The sequence below is a fragment of the Schistosoma haematobium genome, chromosome 3 (genome assembly GCF_000699445.3).
Source record: "Schistosoma haematobium chromosome 3, whole genome shotgun sequence".
Taxonomy (NCBI): Eukaryota; Metazoa; Platyhelminthes; class Trematoda; order Strigeidida; family Schistosomatidae; genus Schistosoma; species Schistosoma haematobium.
The window spans coordinates 8,603,172-8,623,825 of record NC_067198.1 but is presented as its reverse complement, the minus strand read 5'-3'; the positions used below and the strand labels follow the sequence as shown (position 1 = coordinate 8,623,825).

At 38.1% G+C, this 20,654-nt stretch overlaps 2 protein-coding genes across 3 annotated transcripts; one reads left to right on the top strand and one right to left on the bottom strand.

Annotated features, from left to right (window-relative positions):
• Nucleotides 1–1,644: 1,644 nt before the first annotated feature.
• MS3_00010571 (uncharacterized protein) lies at nucleotides 1,645–14,230 on the top strand. Of its 2 annotated transcripts, XM_051218946.1 has the most exons (12): nucleotides 1,645–1,724; nucleotides 1,766–1,834; nucleotides 2,693–2,735; nucleotides 6,412–6,456; nucleotides 6,498–6,593; nucleotides 6,630–6,736; nucleotides 6,789–6,928; nucleotides 8,437–8,559; nucleotides 8,613–8,641; nucleotides 8,693–8,800; nucleotides 10,196–10,333; nucleotides 11,325–14,230. In XM_051218946.1, the coding sequence occupies exons 1-12, from the start codon at nucleotides 1,651–1,653 to the stop codon at nucleotides 11,349–11,351; spliced, it is 999 nt and encodes a 332-aa protein (XP_051068861.1). In that variant the 5' UTR covers nucleotides 1,645–1,650; the 3' UTR covers nucleotides 11,352–14,230. The 2 variants fall into 2 exon arrangements, with proteins under 2 accessions (XP_051068861.1, XP_051068862.1); XM_051218947.1 differs by lacking the exon at nucleotides 8,437–8,559.
• On the bottom strand, nucleotides 11,341–17,340 carry DNAJC9 (DnaJ sub C member 9). Its single transcript, XM_051212935.1, has 4 exons — nucleotides 12,381–17,340; nucleotides 12,237–12,347; nucleotides 12,047–12,199; nucleotides 11,341–12,003 (listed from the first exon to the last, which is right to left on the bottom strand). The coding sequence occupies exons 2-4, from the start codon at nucleotides 12,328–12,330 to the stop codon at nucleotides 11,429–11,431; spliced, it is 822 nt and encodes a 273-aa protein (XP_051068860.1). The 5' UTR covers nucleotides 12,331–12,347; nucleotides 12,381–17,340; the 3' UTR covers nucleotides 11,341–11,428.
• Nucleotides 17,341–20,654: the final 3,314 nt, after the last annotated feature.

Genomic DNA, 20,654 nt, shown 5'->3' with positions numbered 1-20,654 from the left:
ATAGGAGTGGTTAAGTCAATGGTGGTAATATATAAAAAAAGATTGCATATGAGGACATAGTACAGGAAGAAAGAATTAGTTCGTGGAAAGAAATATATGAAGCGATTTTAATCTCATGGTTTGTGGAAAGATAAACAGTGTATACACCGACGCCATTGTGACCGATTCTGGGCCGTGTCACACAGAGTTTCCAACCATTGATTACAATAGTCAAGTAGAACCCAACCAAGTAATCTGCATCTTTCAAAATGGTTCAGTCTAAAAGTCAGTGACTCCAAGCACTGATGCCACGTTTTGGTTTGGCCGCCCCTAACTTTCTTCCAACCATCCCGAACACCGGTTAGCTAAGTACGAGGAATAATAGGAAGTGAAGACGGAGGTTGATTATGAATACAGTGGTCTTGAGTGCTGTTAGAGGTATGAGGGCGGTTATCACTTCCCGGTTTCCCACACCGTGAAAGGTTTGTTCTGGAGGTACCTGAAGAGGAAATTGGATTAAAGGTGGTCTTAGTGACCTGAGAGCGTGACCGCAGTGCTCAATGGACAACTGCTTGAGGTCGGTCACACACGATCTTTTTATGGGTAATTTTTGTGTTAGCTCCGTACTTGCTGAGACCTTACCGCCGGAGACGGATATCCGTAGGATAAGGCGAGGTGTGCATTTTTAGGGTCGACCTTTTCTAGTGGCTTTATCTGAGAGTGGGTCAGTGGTTCCTTATTCTCAGAGTTACTTCCACTAGAGACCGACTTTCCAACCTTATCCCAATATTACCTATAGTCTATGTGTGTACCCCTAATGATACTCATGATGCCCATTACTCCCCTCATTTATCTTGTTCAAACCTGATTGAAATAGATTTCTAAACATTTAGTGTTTTCGTACTAGCTGCGTTAACCCAATGACCTTTACTATAATCTAGCTAAAACTTACCACGATTCAACTTGTACTTAACACCTGGTTTATTGGTAAACTGATTATTTATTTATTTTATTTAAACACAAACATAGGTACAAGAAGGCACCAAATAAATATCCGCCACATAAATCATTCGATTTGTGTGAGGGCTCGAATACTGCCCGGGCGCACAAACCGAGGCAGATAGTCTTCTTGGAGGGCCACTTCCCGAGCCTCTGACCTAGAGGTCTAATCCATAAGGCAGTGGAGCAACGTCAAGAGATGCAGTCCCATGGTAGCCGTTGGTCAGCTATAGGTTCATACTCAATTTTTCCCTTAGGATCCTGGGACCCATGTGCACTATTGGTTTGGAATCAGGGTTTCCCAATTCCCATAGATCCTCTACATCCGTTAACCCGGTTAGAACGCCGGACATTCGCTTTTCGTCCTCTCAATTTTATAAATAACACCCCCACTGTGAGAAGATAGTGAGTAGAACTTCCCTAACACTGGCTGTATACGCGTTGCCATGTGAGAGCATTTCAAGAGAGGGTAGAATCTCCCCACCCTCGACCGTACCAGGTCATTTGGGGTTGATTTTACTTTACATTCTATACGTGTGATCATCTCATAGGCCTGCCGGACTGCATCTACAAGTGAAGCTCATGAAAATTGGTGAGTTCTTGTTGACCAGTTTCATTTTCATTCTGTATGGTATCTCAATGCAGTTGATGTTTTTTTGTTCAGGTTTTTTAATGAAAATAGCAGATGTTGAACAGTGCGCTTTTAATTCATGGTATCACACTTTTGAATCTTACACTCAAGAAAGGTACACTATGTAAATGATATCACTGATAAATTCTCCTACAGTATATTTATAAATCTCCCAGATGACCTTATAGCTTCATTGACAAATGACGAATTCATTCTCCCTAAAAGGTAATTACCGTAAATATATTGGAAACTAGGTAGTTTTGATTCATTCTCTTATTTCCTCTCTAAATAACTAATTAATTATATGGTTAGACTAAAACTAATGAGCTAGCCATGCCTGTTAAATTTCTCCCACCTATCTAAATTCATTCTTGATTTGTTTGCCACTTTTTGTGCGGTCCCTCGAATAATTTGAAAGCGAAAGCAAAACTAGTAGCTGGGAAAATGTATATTTTCTGCAATAAAATGACTCGCTCATACACAAAGAATGACATGGCAAAATACGACAGACTATTCGAGGAAATTAGTTTCCAGACCACTCCCTCTTGCGCATCGTATTATACATTTTGTTTATTTTTGAAACATACCTAATTCCTTTTATGTCTGGCGCACTCGTGTGCTACTACAACTTAGGCAAACGAACTAAGACATACAAATGGTCATACATGTTGATCGGATTAACAGTTCACTGCGATAATCATGTGTAGTGCATTGCAATATCTAATTTCCAATAAATGATTAAATATAACAGAAGTTACTAGATATCATTACGTAGTATTTTGCGACATGAAGATGGTAGGCGAAGAAAAAATGAAGACAATATAGCATAAAACAAATACAATACTGCTATATTATTATTATTTCTATTAGGTGAGATTTAATGTTATGTTGTATATACACTTTTCATAGTCCTAGTAAATTCTGTGTAGAAAATAAAGTTGCTGCTCTTTATTCTTTAAATTTAGGTTTTTGTACTTTCCATTTACCAACCAGTAATGTTTAATTATTTATTTAAAATGCCGAGCTTAGCACGTCTTTGTTACAAACTATAAATATTCTGCCTCTTTGAATGTATGTTTTTAGTGCAAAACCAACAAACGGACATCTGTCGGACCTAGACAACGACGTGAGTTACAAAAACGTTTTTTTCATGCTACTTATAAAATGCATAGTAGCCCAATCGTTAAGCTTTACGTCCCATATGTTGTTCGGGGCCAAAATATTACTTGGGTAGCATAAATAAATCAGACGAAGTGGGTTTGAATCCACGTTGAATGCTTGAGATCCGAGTCCATAAACAATTGAACCGCATCCTTACGATCAAATATGATATTGTATTCAGCTTTAGTCAGGATGAATCATTATGTAAAGTTGTGTTACGATATGCTTTAACTAGTTTTGGATGTCTGTGCAATCGTTTACTGCGTGACTTTTGGTCAGCGATTTGTTACATCGAACTCCTTAAGTGATACATGATTGTTTACTGCATAACAGTAATTTAATACCCAGTTTCCTGCCCTCAGTAAGCATTCATAACCATTTAAACTTGTTTATTCTATTTATTTATTTACTTCGAAAAAGTTGTTTATATTGTCACAAAACGTCGGAAATACAATTTTTCTACTCACTGGGATATAACTGCCGATTCCAAGCTCTGGTAAAGGGGTAGGGTTGAGCATAGGGTCGGTAACTCCATCCTGTTAAAAAAAAAACCTTGCTAAAAAACGCCAACCAGAAGAAACAAATTAAACCATTTGAACTCTGACCTGGGAGTTGAAAGAAGAATTATGACGCCTCGTGATGAAATTCGAAATTTTTCCAACGTCACGAGGCTGTCGCTCCTTCTAACAACCACAACAACAATTAATACAGGTACATGGAATGTCTGGACAATGTGGAAGACCGGGAGAATCAGTCAAATATCAACGAAAATGAGGCGATACAACTTAACAGTACTCGGAATGAGCGAAACGTATTGGACCCAAGCTGGACAGCAAAGGTTGGATACGGGAGAGATGCTGCTGTACTCTGGTCACAAAAAAGATGCTCCGCACACTCAGGGAGTTGCTCTGATACTGTCCAAAGTAGCACGAAATTCACTTACAGGATGGGAATTTCATGGGTCCAGGATCATCAAAGCATCATTCAAAACAAAGAAGAAGGGAATCACAATGAATGTTGTCCAGTGTTATGCACCGATCAATAATAGCAATGAAGACAATGAAGATCAGTTTTGTGAAAGGCTGTAATCGATCATAGCGAAGTGCTCAGGAAAAGACATGACAATCCTGATGTGAGACTTAAACGTCAAGGTCGAGATGGAAAACATCGAGTAAGAAGATATCATGGGACAACATGGACTGACTAGAAAAAAGGAACGAGAATGGTGAGAGATTTTCAAATTTATGTGCATCCAACAAAATGGTTATAGGTGGCACAATATTCTCCCTCAAACGCATACACAAAGCTACATGGATCTCACCAGATCACACTACAAAGAACCAGATTGATCATATTTGCATTAGTAAAAAATTCACAAGGTTAATGGAGGACGCGTGAACCAGGAGAGGTTTAATACAGCCTTCCTTCGACAGACTGACAAACTCAACGAATTTAAGTTAACTCTCAACAACAGGTTCCAAGCCGCACAGGATCTACTAAAAGAAGAAACTACTATGGAGGACAACTAGAAAGGGGTCAAAGAAGCACTAACTTCAACATTTTAGGAGGTGCTGGGAGGCAAGAAGTATCATGATAAGGAATGGATCTATAGAAACCCGGGACAAGATTGAAGAAAGGAAGATCAAGAAGACAGCAATTAACAACAGTTGAACAAGAACAGAAAAAGTCAAGGCAAAACTGAAAACACAGAAGCAAATAAGCAAGTGAAGAGGAGAATTAGAGCCGGCAAACAAAAATACGTGAAAGAGCTAGCAGCGACAGCGGAAAAAGCTACAAAAGAAGGAAATGTGAAACGACTATATGACACAACGAGGAAACTGGCAGGGAAATATAGTAAACCAGAGAAAGCAATCAAGCACAAATAAGGTAAGACAACCACCGAGATTCAAGAACAAAGGAACAGATGGGTGAAATACTTCAAGGAACTCTTGAAAAGACCACCTCTATTGAATCCATCAAACATCGAAACAGCACTTACAGACCTTCGTATAGTTGTCACCCCACCGACGATCGAAGATATCAGGATGGCCATCAGATAAATCAAGATTGGGAAAGCAGCAGGATCTGACAAAAATACCAGCTGAAGCACGAAAGACAAACATAGTGGTAACTGCAAACATGCTCCGCATCCTATTCAGGAAGATTTGGGAGGAAGAACGAGTACTGACGGACTGGAAAGAAGGACACCTCATCAAGATACCAAAGAAAGATCCAAGCAAATACGAGAATTACAGAAGCATCTCAATACTGTCAGTACCAGAAAAGGCTTTCAACGGAGCGTTGCTGAACCGGATGAAAGACCCAGTAGACGCGCAAATTCGAGATCAACAGGCTGGATTCCGTAAGGATCGGTCGTGCACAGACTAAATCGCGATACTACGGAGCATTGTTGAACAACCAGTTAAATAGAGCTCGTCACTATGCCTCAACTTCCTTGATTGTGAGAAAGTATTTGATAGTGCAGATAGGAGAACATTATAGAATCTTCTTCAACACTATGGAGTTCCTGAGAAATTTGTCAATATCATCCGGAATTTATACGACGAACTGCAGTGCGAAGTCGTGAATGGAGAAAAGCTGTCAGAAATTCCAAGTGAGGACCGCAGTCGGACAAGGCTGCTTAGACTCACCCTTTCCCTTTCTTCTGGTGGTCGACTGGGTTATGGATGCCTCGACATCTGAGAGGAAACGCTGAATACAATGGATAGCTCGGAATCAATTAGAATATTTGGACTTCGCAGATGACCTGACCCTTCTATTCCATACACATGAACAAATGTAGATGAAGACAACTAGTGTAGCGGCAGTCTCTGCATCAGTAGGTTTCAAGATACACAAAGAGAAAGGCAAGGTCCTCAAATACAACACGGAGAACACCAATCCAGTCACACTTGATGGAGAAACTCTGGAACAGGTGGGAACATTCACGTATCTGAGTAGCATCGTCGATGATTAAGGAGGATCTAATGCAGACATAAAGGCAAGGATTGGTGAATCAAGGGCAGAAATTTTACAATTGAAGGACATATGGGACTCAAAACAACTGTCAACATACATCAAAGTCAGGATGTTCAGTACGAACGTCAAGACAGTTCTGATGTACGGAGCTGAAACTTGGAGAACTACCACAACCATCATCATGAAGGTACAAGTATTTATGAAAAATTGTCTACGTAAGATACTTAATGTCCGTTAGCCGGATATCATCAGCGACAGCCTACTGTGTGAGAGAACTAACCAGCTTCCACCAGACGAGGAAATTAGGGGAAGACATTGGAGGTGGATAGGATATACTTTGCGGAAATCATCAGACTGAATCATGAGGCAAGCACTAACTTGGAATCCTGTAAGGAAACGAAAAAGCGTAAGACCAAGAAATACACTGCGTCAGGAATCGGAAGCAGACATGAAAAGGAGTGCCCAGGACAGAGTTAGAGAAAAGTGAAAAGTCTGTGCTCCTCCACGAGGGGTAACAGGCATAATTAAGTATTAACCTGTCTACTCAATGTTCAATTTATTTTAAACTATCAAATCTAAGCTTGGTATTGATACCATTATCGTGTTTTACTTATAATCGTCTCATATTTTCTTAAAAAGTGTTTTAATTGTTATAATTTCAGGGCATTTGGTCAGACTATTCCGATACTGATGAAAAGAACTCAGAGGTAATTATCACCCAACAAAATTTGAAAAATATTGCGTTAAGAGACCAGAATTTCCTCAGTTCGAATCTCAGTTGAAAAGTATCATCCGGAAGTTAGGTGGTGTTGTATTTCCGAAGTTAAATTGGAGCGCCCCATCTGTAAGTGTTGTATTTCAACATATTTAATTGCTGTAGGATGCATCTTGGATGTCTTTCGATGGGTCACTGAAGTGCAAAACGTTTTCCGATATTTACTTACTCCTTAAATCTTCAGATTTCGCAGCACATGACTTGACTGCTCCGTAATGTGTATATTTATACAAACATAACGACCGATATTTTGCGTTCCTTTAGTTTCGCTCTGTGTACAGATACTCCAGCAGAGAAAAATTGCTGTCTTTTCAATTCCAAACCGATTCTTGTTCTACGAAGGTGGTATGACTTTCGTCCTGAGGAAGAATTTCGATGTTTCATTAAATCAAAAGTCCTTATTGGTAAGTTAATCGTAGTGTTACATCCTTGTGTGTTGTTTGCCCTATTATTTTATATGAGATTTAAGTTGTCATACATGCTGTAGGAGTCGTAAAGATCCGAACTAGACTTTTATGTTAGTCAACATACACCATAATCCTAGAAATCAGTGCAGCTCAGTAATATACGAGATAATGGACTACATATGTTTTATACGAATCAACAGCAGATGGGGCAAGCTTTTATCGACAACAAAATGCCTTTGATACTAAGTGTCTATACTGTATTATTATCCTCAGGTTACAAATTAGTATTGTCAAGTTTGAAGTTTGTGCAACAATAAACCACTTGTTAAATTTGGCAAGTAAATTTGTTACTTTTGTCCATTTATCATCCTGAATTATTCTGATGCACTCAAGAGCATAAAAGAGAGTCTTTAACTTCTCAAGGCTTTGTCATATAGCCTTTATGTTAATAAAAACACCCGACACGTAAACTTAGTTGGCAGGCATGCAGAGACCTCTTCGAGGAATTCGAAAACTTATTTGAAATCAGTGTTGTAAACGAGCTCCGGAGTCCTAAGTGCTCCTAATCCCCTTAGTAGTCACTTTTTGAAGACTTACACTCAGTGTTGTGTGGGACTCAGATATCCTAAGACTACGAGTGCCATTAAAGCATTCCTTAGTTAACGTTTACATCTTGTTATTTGTTATGACTCGTCAAAATGTCATGTGACAAAATTCCCAATCCGAACACCGACTTATGTAACCTTGACCCTATGTTAAACCAATGGTGCGTTAACCAGCACGAGCAGTCTTGATTCAACCCTGAGTCCTTATTGGTCCTCTGTATAGTAACTTTTCGCCTAGCCCAGCCCGTTCAGTCCCGAACACAAATAAAAGCCTCCACTGTATGAATCGTATATTTCAGACATAATTGGTTTTGGATACCCGCAAATGAGACCGCATCATACCATAACATGAAGAATAATAATTATACAAGATCAAGCCAAAAGTGGTTGTATGGGATACTGTAACTTATAAATTGGGAATAAGTTGAGAATGGTAAATCGTATAACATTAGCCAATTGGCGAAATAAAACGTTATGATAAAAGGAATACTAATATATATATATATATATATATATATATATATATATATATATATATATATATATATATATATATTTGATGAACACTGCTTAGGAACTCCATCATACTATAAGACAACTGTTTCATGGATCTTTGTTTCGAACTGCTCCTTATTTAATATCGTTCCATGCAACATACTGCATTTCTTAGTGTTCAGCATGACAAATTTTTTACCAACTGAAATGTCAGTTTAAAACAAAAATACAAACTTAGTCGCCCATAACTTACGACGCGCGGACGCCGAACCTCTAGACTACTGATCCCAGCAGCCAGCAGTGTACACGTTAGTTCACGATATGGCGCAGACATTTTTTGTTGTGAGCATGATGATATAGTATTCCAATTTTTCGTTTACTATGTTTTTATTTCCAATCCTCAAGCAATTTCCCAACGAAAATGTGATGCCTATTTCAAAATAATTGAAGAACAGATAGAAAACATCAAATACGACCTTGTGGAATTCTTTAATCGAAAAATAAGAAATCATTTCAAATCAGAAAACTGTAAATTTTAGTTTTTTTAAAAAAATATTGTTTTAATTCATTTATTAATCTAGATACAGTTGACTTATACAGAGAATCATCGGTAAGTGATTTCTTTCCTAGTGTTATTCTCTTCTTTTTAACTTATGTATAGGACGATGGTAAAATGCGTATTCAAATAATTGATTTCAATGTATTTGGTCCACCAACTGAAGCACTTTTATTTCAGTGGTCGGAATTGGAAAATGATGTACATGAAAATGTGAGTTTAATTAACGCTAATTTTATAGTATACTTCGGTTTATATGACAGCGTAGTTGTTCAAACGCTAGTTTTACGGTTAAGGCATTCGAACACCAACCAATAGGTAGCAGGTCCAAGTCACACTCCACCTTTTTGAGTCCAGGCACCGAGGTAATATTACCATCTCTCTCACATAAAGTGCAGCTCAGGCCGAATACACGAATCTATACTTGTTAAATGAATGGCATCATATTAAAATGAAAAGTTGCAGCCTAAGACTTTAGGTGGGATTTGAAATTCAACCCATTTTAAATTTAGCTTATTCTTACTTCATCTCCCTTCCCATGCACAACTAGTGCAAGTTCACTCTTTGTCAGACTGGATAACACTCACTAAGGCCTGAGAACCTTGTGTTGTTGGTGTATCTTTTCTCTAAAACCCATATACAGAACCCAAGTGACCCTAACGAAAAGATGTGGGCAATTCGTACGATCTGTCTTTCGCCTACCAGGAGACTCGTCAATGACGTCTGACGACCTTCCAGGTGTAAATATAGCATTAAGTATGGAAACATAACAGCCACTCCTAGAATTAATTCTAGTTGACAGTTACTTGTGTGCTGATTAAATAAATGGGAAAACAAGAATGTAAAAGAATTTTTTCGTCTTATTTAATACACATATATACTATTACAATGGAGTGCCAAAGTATGTTCCACACACGGAAATGCTTTGGCATAAACAGTAGTGAGCATCAATAAGTGTAGCACTAAAGTTTATTTTTCAAAAAAAAGAACAATATCAGGGAGTCAACTGTTAGTGGGACTATCTAGAAAAAAGACGGTATAACAGTTCAAAATAGGCGACTGGAATAACAAGAGGGAAGCCTTGAGGTACTGCTCTACAACAACCCTCCAGTTGCCTGCTACTGACTACGAACCTAAATAGAAGACTCATTAGTCTCCCGACTCTAAAAAACTTCATGAGCGACATAACCTAAGACGTTGGGTGGCACCAAAACCTGGTGTTATATTTCAGATGTTCTTAAAGATATGTGTATGAAACAATCATTGAAATTGACTGAGATACTAAGTATAGTCTAGATGCTTACGGTTATCTCGTCAGACTAGTCGTGATCGTTGGCACTTTCGATCCATAAAAAAGGATAGAAATCTTGTGATTATCATCAGAGAATCATGTTGATTGAAATCTCTTTTTTAAATAACGGCTGTCATAATTACCCAGCACACAAAGAAAGCGCGATAGTAGTAAACCTGAAAACATCAGGCGAATTTTCGACTTATCACAGCTTTTACAGATAAATAACGCTAGAGGCGCTATCAACAAACCACCACATTGATGTGGAGTGCTACATTTAATGAAAAATCACTTCATTATCCGTATTTTGTTGATAGGATACTATTCCGTTATTTCGCTACCAAAGTGACCAAAATATCCGTCCAAATTCAGTGAATCAATACAGCGTGCCAATCGATTTGATCGATATTGCTTCAGGATCTGATCCCGTTAAGGTGATGGACTTCATTCAAGCTGTAAGTCCGGAAACATACAGTTACTCATCTATTGTTTTTCATATAGACAGTACAAACGTAAATCTTTGTTATTGATAGCGACATCCCTTATTAATGACACTGGAAATATCACTAACTACTACTAGTATCCTCTCTAAAAGGTTATGTTTCATTGTCAATGCATTTCTAACATTCCTTTTACTTACCCACCATTGTCACACTAGTTCCCGACGTCTTTACATTCTTTAAAGGTATCAAGATATAACGAGTTTAAAGTTGTTTTACGTCCTTGATCTGTCTACCCAGTAATATACAGGAGAGAACTTGTCTCGACCTAGGTTAAGGCTTTAACACGATAGCTTAACTGTTTTAACCTTGAGGCTAGAAATGCATGAGTCTGAATTGAGACTAAAGGCCTTTACCAGAGAGGGGAAGACTATTCCATAACCTGATTGGTTGGCTTCAATTTTTCCGGATCAGGGCGTGTTTCGTAGCGAACAAGTAGTAATTTCCTCATAGTCATACCTTTTTAACAGAAAGTTATTACGTCTAACCACTATGTAGTAAATATGATGCATTACGTACGCCGTGTTGTTATATGGATTTTATTTGGAAACTTTGTGGTTACTACCTTTTATTGGCTTTTGTGAAACAAGTAATATCACGCGTGAGGTGGGTCACCACTAACTACTTATGAACAAATGATCCGAAGTACAGAAGTCATATTTATAGTATAGTGTCAACTATATGAAGTTACCCAATAGTGATCACATTCTTTTTCCCTTCATTTGGAAGAACCAAGTTGACAACATACCTATAACGAATTAGGGCTGTATCGTATGATATGCGAAGTAACCGAATAGTCCAAAGTTGTAATGACAATGTTCTCGTTCTAACAACAAATTGATAATAAACTTTTTGTGGAAATGTCTTTCAAAAGATATTTATCTTATTATACACTAAAATACTATAACCTTTTGTCACCCGTTTTGTTTTTTGTCTCATTCCACAGAAAGTAGAAAGTCAGAAACAGTCGTGAAATTGTATTTTCTATGTATCTGTTATTTTTCAATATTTCGAATAAAAAAATACATTTTTCTTAGATCAAGCTGGTAATTATTTTTTTTTCTTCGAAGTTTTTGAAACCTTAGTAGGCTTTTTCCTAGCTGGCGACTGTTGCTTTGAACTATATTTCTGTGCAATCTTATCCAGAAAGTTTTCTGATGATTTTAATGCATTTTCATGTCGTGCTTGAATTGCCTTAGCTAATGTATCCAAATCTTCGTTAACATCAACTATCTGTTTTTTGTTTTTATTGTTCTGTTCCTTTGCAAACAACTTTTCTTCCTCTAGTGCTCGTTTAGCTCTTCTCTTTGCTTTCTCAGGTCTTTCATGTGTGTACTTCGTATATGCATCAATTTTACCACTAGATATCAATTTATCAATAAGACCGCGAACTCGACTTTCATCTCGATATGACGTGAGCATTAAAGACTCCATTATAATATCCATATCACCTTTAGAACGATTGTAGATCTTGATCAAATCTTCCGTTTCCTGTTCACTTCCTTTATACTTTTTACAATAGTCATCTATTTGTGCAGTTGTGATTTTAGGAAACAAAAGTTGCCAGTATTTAACCCAATCATCATATGATTTGCCTGTGATCTCATCGTCTTCATCGATAACACCTAAAAATTAAGATTATTCTATTTTTATAAATCGAGAACCAACCTGTCTCATCATAGACTTTACGTTTCTCGTCATCTTCCATGTACGAATAGACTCTAGACAGTACTTGGAAACGTTTTGTCGCCTCTGACTTTGAGTCACTGTCATGGCGATCAGGATGATGAAGTAAAGACAATTTATAGAAGGCTTTACGAACTATAAAAAGATGACATATTTCATATTGTATATTTACGTTCAGTTTTGTCACACTTCTTAGTCACTCCTAAGACTTCATATAAGTTCTTCGTGTGAAAGTATTTAAGGCAATCTTTTAGCAAACTTGACATTATATGACCTCAAAAGTCTAAAAAAAATATTAAACGCTAGAGCGCACAACCTTAAGCGAAAATACATACGGCTGTATATAGAAATCAAAATATATTTCAGAGAGTTTCCTGATTAAGAAATCCTAACATTTGACTCTTGTTTCCCCGTACTCTTGTCTAGCAAGCAGTCTCAGGAGGTATCAGTAAATAGAAAAGTTGTCAAACATTTGCTTGAAATTTCTATATCATCAACCACCATAAATATAGAACGTCGCATAATATGAATCCACCCCAAAATCATACTTTTATTCCATTCATCACCAACCTCTTAGTTTTTTTACACTGAAGTTTTGAATCCCCTTTGTGCCTTAAATGTCATATATGACACGATTTAGAGTGACGAAATGCGGAATCTATTATTCAATCAACCATACTTTGAATTTCTATAATAACAATAACAAGTTAATAAATACATGAATTCAGAAGTAAAGTACTGACTCCTAGATGGTCATTGTTATTCGGGTGACTATAACAATAACAATTCATGACAGAGAACATTTTCTTATGAAAAATGTCTACTCAAGAACTCATCAAATGAAGGGTGTTATATATTTTAAGTTTGGGTTGACTGTCAGCCAAATATACTACGCAAAACCGCGCATCGAACCAAGTAATTGCACAGGTGATTGACCGAAAATATATTAGCTGTTGTTTAGTAATCCTACTATTCGAAATGGCTGTTAGTTGATAAGCTTGATAATAGCGCATAGACGCTATCTGATAACAAATGGGTGGGGCGATATGAACTCTTATAGGACGCCGCGTTTGGTTGATGATGAAATACTACGTTAACACACCACATCCAAATATTATCATACCGCTCAATTTATGAAGATATAAGCACTCTTTACACTCAACTATCGCTGATATATTCTATCCTTCAGTCGTTCGCTGTGAATTCTTCAGTGACCGGGAGCAGCGCAGCAAGCACAATTGAACAGTCACAAAAGGAGGACTCGGAGTGACAGGAGGCAAGGGTTTGTATTCCAAAATGGAATAAGAGAGTACAACTAGAGACCATCTTTATAAGTTATGGGTTTTATGTATTATCGTATTTTCAGGACTTTCTTCCTTTCCAATATATTCACTCTGTCTCTCTGTAATAGAAAATTTTTGCGTCAATATCATAAGTACAATGGTCTCGAAATAATTATAACTAGCCATCTGTTAAAGAGTTGAAAATCTAAGTAATGCAAGACAAGGTATTATGTTCAATACCTTGACTAGATAATATAAACCAACTCAAACTTTGCTCGGCAGAATAAGCGAACTATCTGTTTATTGATGTGTCTGAGTGGTAAAAGAGCGTTTTTGACGAAAGGTGCAGTTCTGCACCGCACATATTGCAGATTCACTTATTAATGTTAGGTAGTAGTTCGGGTTCTTTGATTGAATTGGTGTTTATGTAGCGACTCGGATTATATATTCCTAGTGATAAGTAACATGTGGTTTGATTTCCTCTGTTTTTATTCAGTTTGATAAAGACAAAGCAATGGATGAGTTATGTAAGTCCTGGTGATGGGGTCTCTTACCGAATCTAAATTTCTTCTAAATGAGCCTACGTGTGGAACCTTACAGTGTGGTTCTACGGAGTTCCACCGTTTGATGTTTCTATAGAAAAGTTGATAGTCACCCCATAAGTACTAGTTTCTGGGCTTGTGAATCTCCACGTAGTGTCCTTCTAGATTCTCTGTTCTGAAGGACATGAGTTATGATGGCATTTTAAGTGAAGAATTATAACTAACCAATTTGAACACCGTGATCAAGTCACTACTAGATTTTACCTATAGCAAGGATAATTAGTTTAGTCGGTCGGTCGCTCGCGTAGTGAACTCCAACGGAAGCTTAAACAAGATATAATAATATCTCAAACTGAAACGGCAGTGTGCAAATAAGAAAGTGGTAAAAGTACAACATAATGACAGCCTTGGGTTAACCAATCAGAATTAGAGTAACGCCTCATGAATTTCGCTTCAAGTTCACAATATCCCGTGCTTCCCACCCAGATAATTATCTGCAATTATTCTGAAAAACCTGGATTGTAAATCAAGATATCTACTGAATAATCTTTACAGATGAATAAATTGCACTTTTGGATGTAAATATAATGATGATACACCCGCTACTAGTTTACGAGTGTATAGACAAAAGGATGAGGGACTTTATATCTATTCTGAGAGATAAAGCAATAATGCAGGCTTTAAAAACCAATACACGAAAAGTGATATGTAAATTCATGACTCAGGATATATATATATATGCATCGCTTCTTCGACACTGCCGTGCCTAAGAAGATAGTCAACAATTCTTATTAAACTGCAAAATCGTGCATGGAGAACAGCCCATAGACTCGTTCGAAGTAAAGACCGGTGTCAAGCAAGGTTGCTTACTCTAACCCTTTCTCCTGGTGATCGGCTGGATTATGAAGACATCTTCATCTGAGGTAAGCACAGGATACAGTGGACAGCCAGGATACTGCTGGACGACCTAAACGTCACAGATGATCTGGTTCTTTTATCGCATACGCAACAACAAATGCAGAAGACGACCAGCGTAGCAGCAGCAGTAGGTTTCAACGTATACAAAGGGGAAAGCAAGATTCCCCGATGCCACATGCACCAATGGAATCACACTTGACGGGGAGCTTTGAATGATGCAAAAACCTCTACATACCTGGGCAGCCTCATTAATGAGCACGGTGGATCTGATGCAGATGTGAAGGCGCGGATCGGCAAAGCAAGAGCAGCATATCTACAATCGAAGAACATCTGGAACTCAAAACAACTGTCAACCAACACCAAGGTCAGAATTTTCAATACTGTATGGGGCGGAAACTTGTAGAACTGTGAAATCCATCATCTAAAAGATACGAGTGGTTAATAACAGTTGTCTGCGCGAAATACTTCGGATCCGTTGGCCAAACACTATCAGAAGTAACCTACTGTTGGAGAGAATAAACCAGACTCCAGCAGAGGAGAAAATCGGAAGCGCTGGAAGTGGATAGAACACATACAGATTCATCAAGACTGATAAACTCTTGGTTGTGCACTTGATGTACTTTTAAGCAAGATCGCAGGTACAAGGTTGCTCCACCCCCATTCCTGTTTTTTCTGTCGTTGCGAAATAAAGATATCCCTAGTATTGCTAGCTCCCGATCCGTAAATTGAGGTATTCTTATCGAATGAGTATCATTAGTACTACTAAAGTCGCACAGCTCATCCATTTTATTTGGTAAATTCGTGGCATCCATATATAATTAATTTATGCTTTCAGTTCGAAACCCAAGATCTTCCCCATCCTGTCTATCTGTATGAGCCTTATGTGAATGGACCTGATGATATCGCTTTCAGAATACAGTATGTCAGGCATTATTTTTACATCCCCACCTGATTTCAGTGAGTGACTAGCCAGCAGAACATCCACTGCCTCGGCAGCGTTAGTGAGCGTTGCGCCGACTCAGTCTTGGGTGGTTTTGATCCTTGAAGTCCTTTCCCCGAGTGAGCCGTATGACAGTCAGAGGCTCTATATTGGGAAGTTCGAGCTTCCTGTTTAACTCTTTCTTAAAGCATCCTGTCACTTTGGCCATGTAGATTGAGGAGAAGGTCAGAGATGTCTTTAAGGTCCATGATTACGAGAATCGTCGCGAACCCTGATTGTTTTCCTAGGTTTTCGTATACGTTCAGGATGCAATTTTTTTTGGTAATCGAAGTGCGTTTCAGATTCCTTACTGACTGACTGGACAGTATTAGGGGTAGACTGTATGGCAAAATTACCATTCGGTTTCACTACAATACCTGGAATGTCCTGCTTTCTAGACGGTGAGACAGTTCTTTTTAACTTTGTTGACGGGAGTCCAACCACCTATAGAGCTTTTGGGGACCCGTTTCGTTCAGAGACCCTGTGTTGGGAGACACAATTTTGCTGGGTGAGTCTAGTGCTGTCGATTTTATGATGGTGCTAGGCTTCAGCATGTCCTTACTGGTGTTGACGCATGTTCCGTCGATACTAGCGTTGCCGATGTCCCTCTTTTTTCTTCACCGCGCTCCTTTGTTTGCCTACCTGTCTTAAGACTATCTTTTTTCAGGTTTACTGACAACTTTTTCCACAGACCCATCAAGAGAATGATGGTGGTGCTCAGCCAGTCCTCAACATTCATGTTCCACGTGACACATACCCACCTAGTATCCGAGTTATTAAGTCTGCCGTAAGTAGTTACTGTGAGATCTGTTCATGCTTTGTGGAACCAACATTTGCATTTATCACACTGCATTCCAGAGGTGACAATAAATTGGCATCCGGGTCGCTTGGTAATGTGAGATTTTGGTGAGATTACAATATTTGGATGACCTTTAATAGACGCTAGACCGACCTTAAGAATACCCACCTACTAACAAGAATTTAATAAGGTTTATAAACCAGGGTGAGGAACTACAATTATTATTTACAGCTGATGGTTAAGGATAGGAATTAGATTTAGGGTTTTCATCACGAACTGATATCAGCTACAATGACGGAACTCTATTTAGCCAAATGAGTGAGTGAATTCCGCGCCGAAATCCAAGACATGTTATGTTATATCTGATTGGTTCATCCATAAATTAGTCTCGCAGTAATTTTTAACAGATCCTAGAAAAGGTCTACGACCATAAGACAAAAAACATCACACTCAAAACGGATAAGATTGATAGAAACGGGTGGTGCAAAAAATTTGGATAGGTGAAAACTAGCTGTAACGTGGAAAAGTGAAAAATCAAATAGTAATTTGAGACAAAACCACAGTCAATTATTAACTTGGGTAGGGCTCAAGGGAAGTAATCTACCAGGCATTAAGCTTAGGATGTATTATTTGGGTTAAAAACGATACTTTCATTGCGTAAAGACACAGCATAAGTTCGAGAAATGCAAATCACTTTAGGAATAACCGTTCCGTTTCAAACGCAAAAAGCAACGTACTTATCAAATAGCCACAAATGAAGGATATGCATGTTATAACAAATAAACAATATTTGTGAATGCAAATGTGACTGTATTTACAAGATCACACGAAGATGTTGTACAAGGATTTTTGCCGGAAAAATCATTAAACATGCATGTCAATATACTCGTCACACACGACTTCTGAGATTCCATGAATTTACCTAATTCCTGTACTTTGAAGCACTCCTAGCAGTTGGTTGTCTTTTTGGAAGAGGATGGCTGTTTATACGAGACTCCTGATTTCCAACATAATGAATGTTGTATAAAAGGTCAACATTCTCTTCACACCTGCTTAGCTGAAGACAATACTTGAGGAATTCTGAAATGGCAGTGTATAACAGTTTCCAAGGCCCACTTAATGAATGACTCATAAGTAACTTCACCAGTTGAAATCATGAGTCAGTTGAAGCTAGACCACCATGGGCAGCCGTTTCGTCCTAGTATGGCACTCCTCAGCAGTGCGCATCCACGATCCCGAGATTCGAACCCAGGGCTCATCAGCCTCGCATTCGAGCACTCAACCGTTAGACCACTGAGCCGGCATCCAACGGTGTTAATGTCTAACTTTAAACAATCCACGAAATTGTATATCTAGATGATTTAATATAAAACATAAATGACCTGAAAATAATAGTCGGTAATCGCGAAGTTCTGAACTCTGAACAGCTTTTATCACATCGTATCGTTTGTCATATCTTGATATCTTCAGTTGGAGAGATAACACACCCACGGACTACATGTTCGTGTCCTATTTTCGGTATCTCCGTGTGTCGTTGTGGATTATGTTTCGTTCTATAGTCTGTTACAATTACGTTATTGTTTTGTTAAAACTCCGATGCGCCAGTCTGAAGATATTTTATCAACTATGCAAAAGTCGTTGTAAGAAAAGGATAACTTTGTCTAGATTATCAGCCAGGTTCTAGCGTAAATTTTAAACGGTATTTGGAAATTGCGGGTTCAAGTTTCATATACAGCCGTTATTTTTTGATCTCATGTACGGGATTGGACCCGTTTTCACAAATTGCGAACAAATGTAAAGGTCTTTTTTAAGAATTCCAGCACTTTAAAAAATTTAGAGGCTCTTCATAACCCTCCCTCGAAATTCTTAGTGAAATTACGAAAAGTGATCAATTTTATCCTACATTTAGGAGCTTAGGTCGTTTATGTTGGTGTTTCAAGTCAGCTTACTGGTGTATTGAACTTACTGTCGATGAGATTTGCACCGCTTTCTAAAAACATGGAGAAACAAAGTAGGAAATCGCATGAGAGCATTAATGTCGAAGGCTTACGGATTTCGGTGATTTCTTTACAGTTACAGTCTTCCAGGTGGCAGTTGAGTTGTATTTTATTCAAGTTGTTTGGATCACTTACAATTAACTTTGTGTCATCATGGTTAGTTGGCATGCATTGTTACTCACTAATAATGTACCTCAAGATGAACTTTGTCATGATTCATACTTATTTCTCTTTCTAACGCTGGTTTCTGGTAAGTATAATCGCGCTTCAAAGGCAATGTTACGAATAAATCGATTTGTTATTATTAATAGGGTTCCAACTTCCTGGGTCGAAAATTTTAAAACTGGAATTTCATCTTGAGATATAACCACATTGTTGTAGTACATCATTTTGTCAAGTTATGTCATCTAGACCAAACAACGTGTGTTACCTTACATCGGTCATCTAGCAACCAGATTTTTAACAATCACCGTGTCCACGACTAATGGGACATGAGTGAACTCAAACTAACACTGGCCACACTTAAATGTATTGGTATGTAAGCCTGAGTAATTTTTTCTGATATTTCATATTTACCAACGATGAGAATGCGAATTAATAGAACTGGCATGTGAATCAACGTATAGTTAGTCCGACTATAATAAATTAAAATGTGACACAACAAGATCCCCATTTTCAGGCTAGTGGTTCCTCCAATACTTATATGTATTTAAGTAACGCCTAGTATTGCGACCGAGATATCAATATGCCGAACTGAAGAACCGAGGTCTATCACATTAGGCCAGACTATGTTTTTCCGTATAACGAGAGAAGCGTTTCAGAGTTACTTGCATTAAACGATATCAAAACACAGACTGAGTTCAATTCAAAAACGGCTCCAATTTATTAAATGGAATAAATTATACCAAAAGCAGAAAATACCTCGAGTGGTACAGCCTGTGCTTGTAGCGTGGCGTCGAGTTGAGATTAACTATGAACACCGCTACAGAGAAACACGTTCCAAGTAAATCAGAAGGCGAAGGTTGAACGTAACCAAATAAATCTATAAAATCCCCGAGAAGCCAAATATCAGAAGGCAGTTAATGGACCAAGTCGAGATATATTTGCTGGCGATCTCGTGGTATCGAAAGTATACCGAGATCGTGCCAGGATACAAGCTTGGTTACAGAACGTAACCGAATTCGCGCGAAGTTACAATCAAAGTGTAAGTATAAGAATGGAAGCACAAAATAGCTGTCATTAGCACAGTCAAACAAAAGCACATTAAAACAAGCACTGGTACAGTTGGTTATAATAATAATTGTTTTTATTAAACCAGTCGTGTTCTCGTGATAAATGTGAGTCACTACATGCTATACAATCAAGGGTTTACTAACTCTAACGTTCCAACCAACAAAAAGAATAGTTAATGAACAAGAATTTAATACCTGAGAATCACTGGAAATGTTCCTAAAACGATGGTGTCAGATATCTATACCCAGTGACCTTTCCAGGCATATGGTCAAATGTAAACAGTCACCCACTGGACCACACCATGACCTTAAGCTCAGTCAAGCACGATCTTATTCTCAGTGGTCCGGCCACATGCAACGGCGAATGAAGTAACAAACGAACAATCTTCAACCAAGATCAAATTACAAAAGCCTCGACAAGTAAAACTGAACAATGTAGAGTGTTGTCAAAAGAGGCCTGAATAGATGCTAAGTACGAGACAAGAAAAAACAAGTAAATAACAATACTGTGGATGGATTCTGAGTGTTTTCTTCCCGTTACACCTAGGCAAAGTTGCTTCGCTTTGCCCCTAAGCGTGTAGACGGTTAACTAGAACGACTTTCTTCCGCGATGCTGAACTTCATACAAAGTAATGAAATCAGAATACTAAAACCACTTTTGAAAACATTTACTAATTCAAGTTGTGATAATTTACCTCTTCCAAAATGGCACAGAACACCTCAATTTCGCGATGGATTGAAAAATGTAAAAAATGCACAACAAGGTATAACATTGAAGCAGTAAAGTTTCGACATAAATAACAATTGAGACACAATATTTACCATACAGCTTCATGACTG

What these genes read in the sequence shown, in the direction of transcription:
- DNAJC9 (XM_051212935.1), bottom strand. Translation starts at nt 12,330, where the DNA reads ATGTCAAGTTTGCTAAAAGATTGCCTTAAATACTTTCACACGAAGAAC. An exon ending in GAAGTGTGACAAAACTGAAC is followed by an intron (nt 12,200 to 12,236) that starts GTAAATATACAA and finishes ATCTTTTTATAG; the next exon opens with TTCGTAAAGCCTTCTATAAA. An exon ending in TAAAGTCTATGATGAGACAG is followed by an intron (nt 12,004 to 12,046) that starts GTTGGTTCTCGA and finishes CTTAATTTTTAG; the next exon opens with GTGTTATCGATGAAGACGAT.
- MS3_00010571 (XM_051218946.1), top strand. Translation starts at nt 1,651, where the DNA reads ATGAAAATAGCAGATGTTGAACAGTGCGCTTTTAATTCATGGTATCAC. An exon ending in TAAATTGGAGCGCCCCATCT is followed by an intron (nt 6,594 to 6,629) that starts GTAAGTGTTGTA and finishes TAATTGCTGTAG; the next exon opens with GATGCATCTTGGATGTCTTT. An exon ending in TGATGGACTTCATTCAAGCT is followed by an intron (nt 10,334 to 11,324) that starts GTAAGTCCGGAA and finishes CTCATTCCACAG; the next exon opens with AAAGTAGAAAGTCAGAAACA.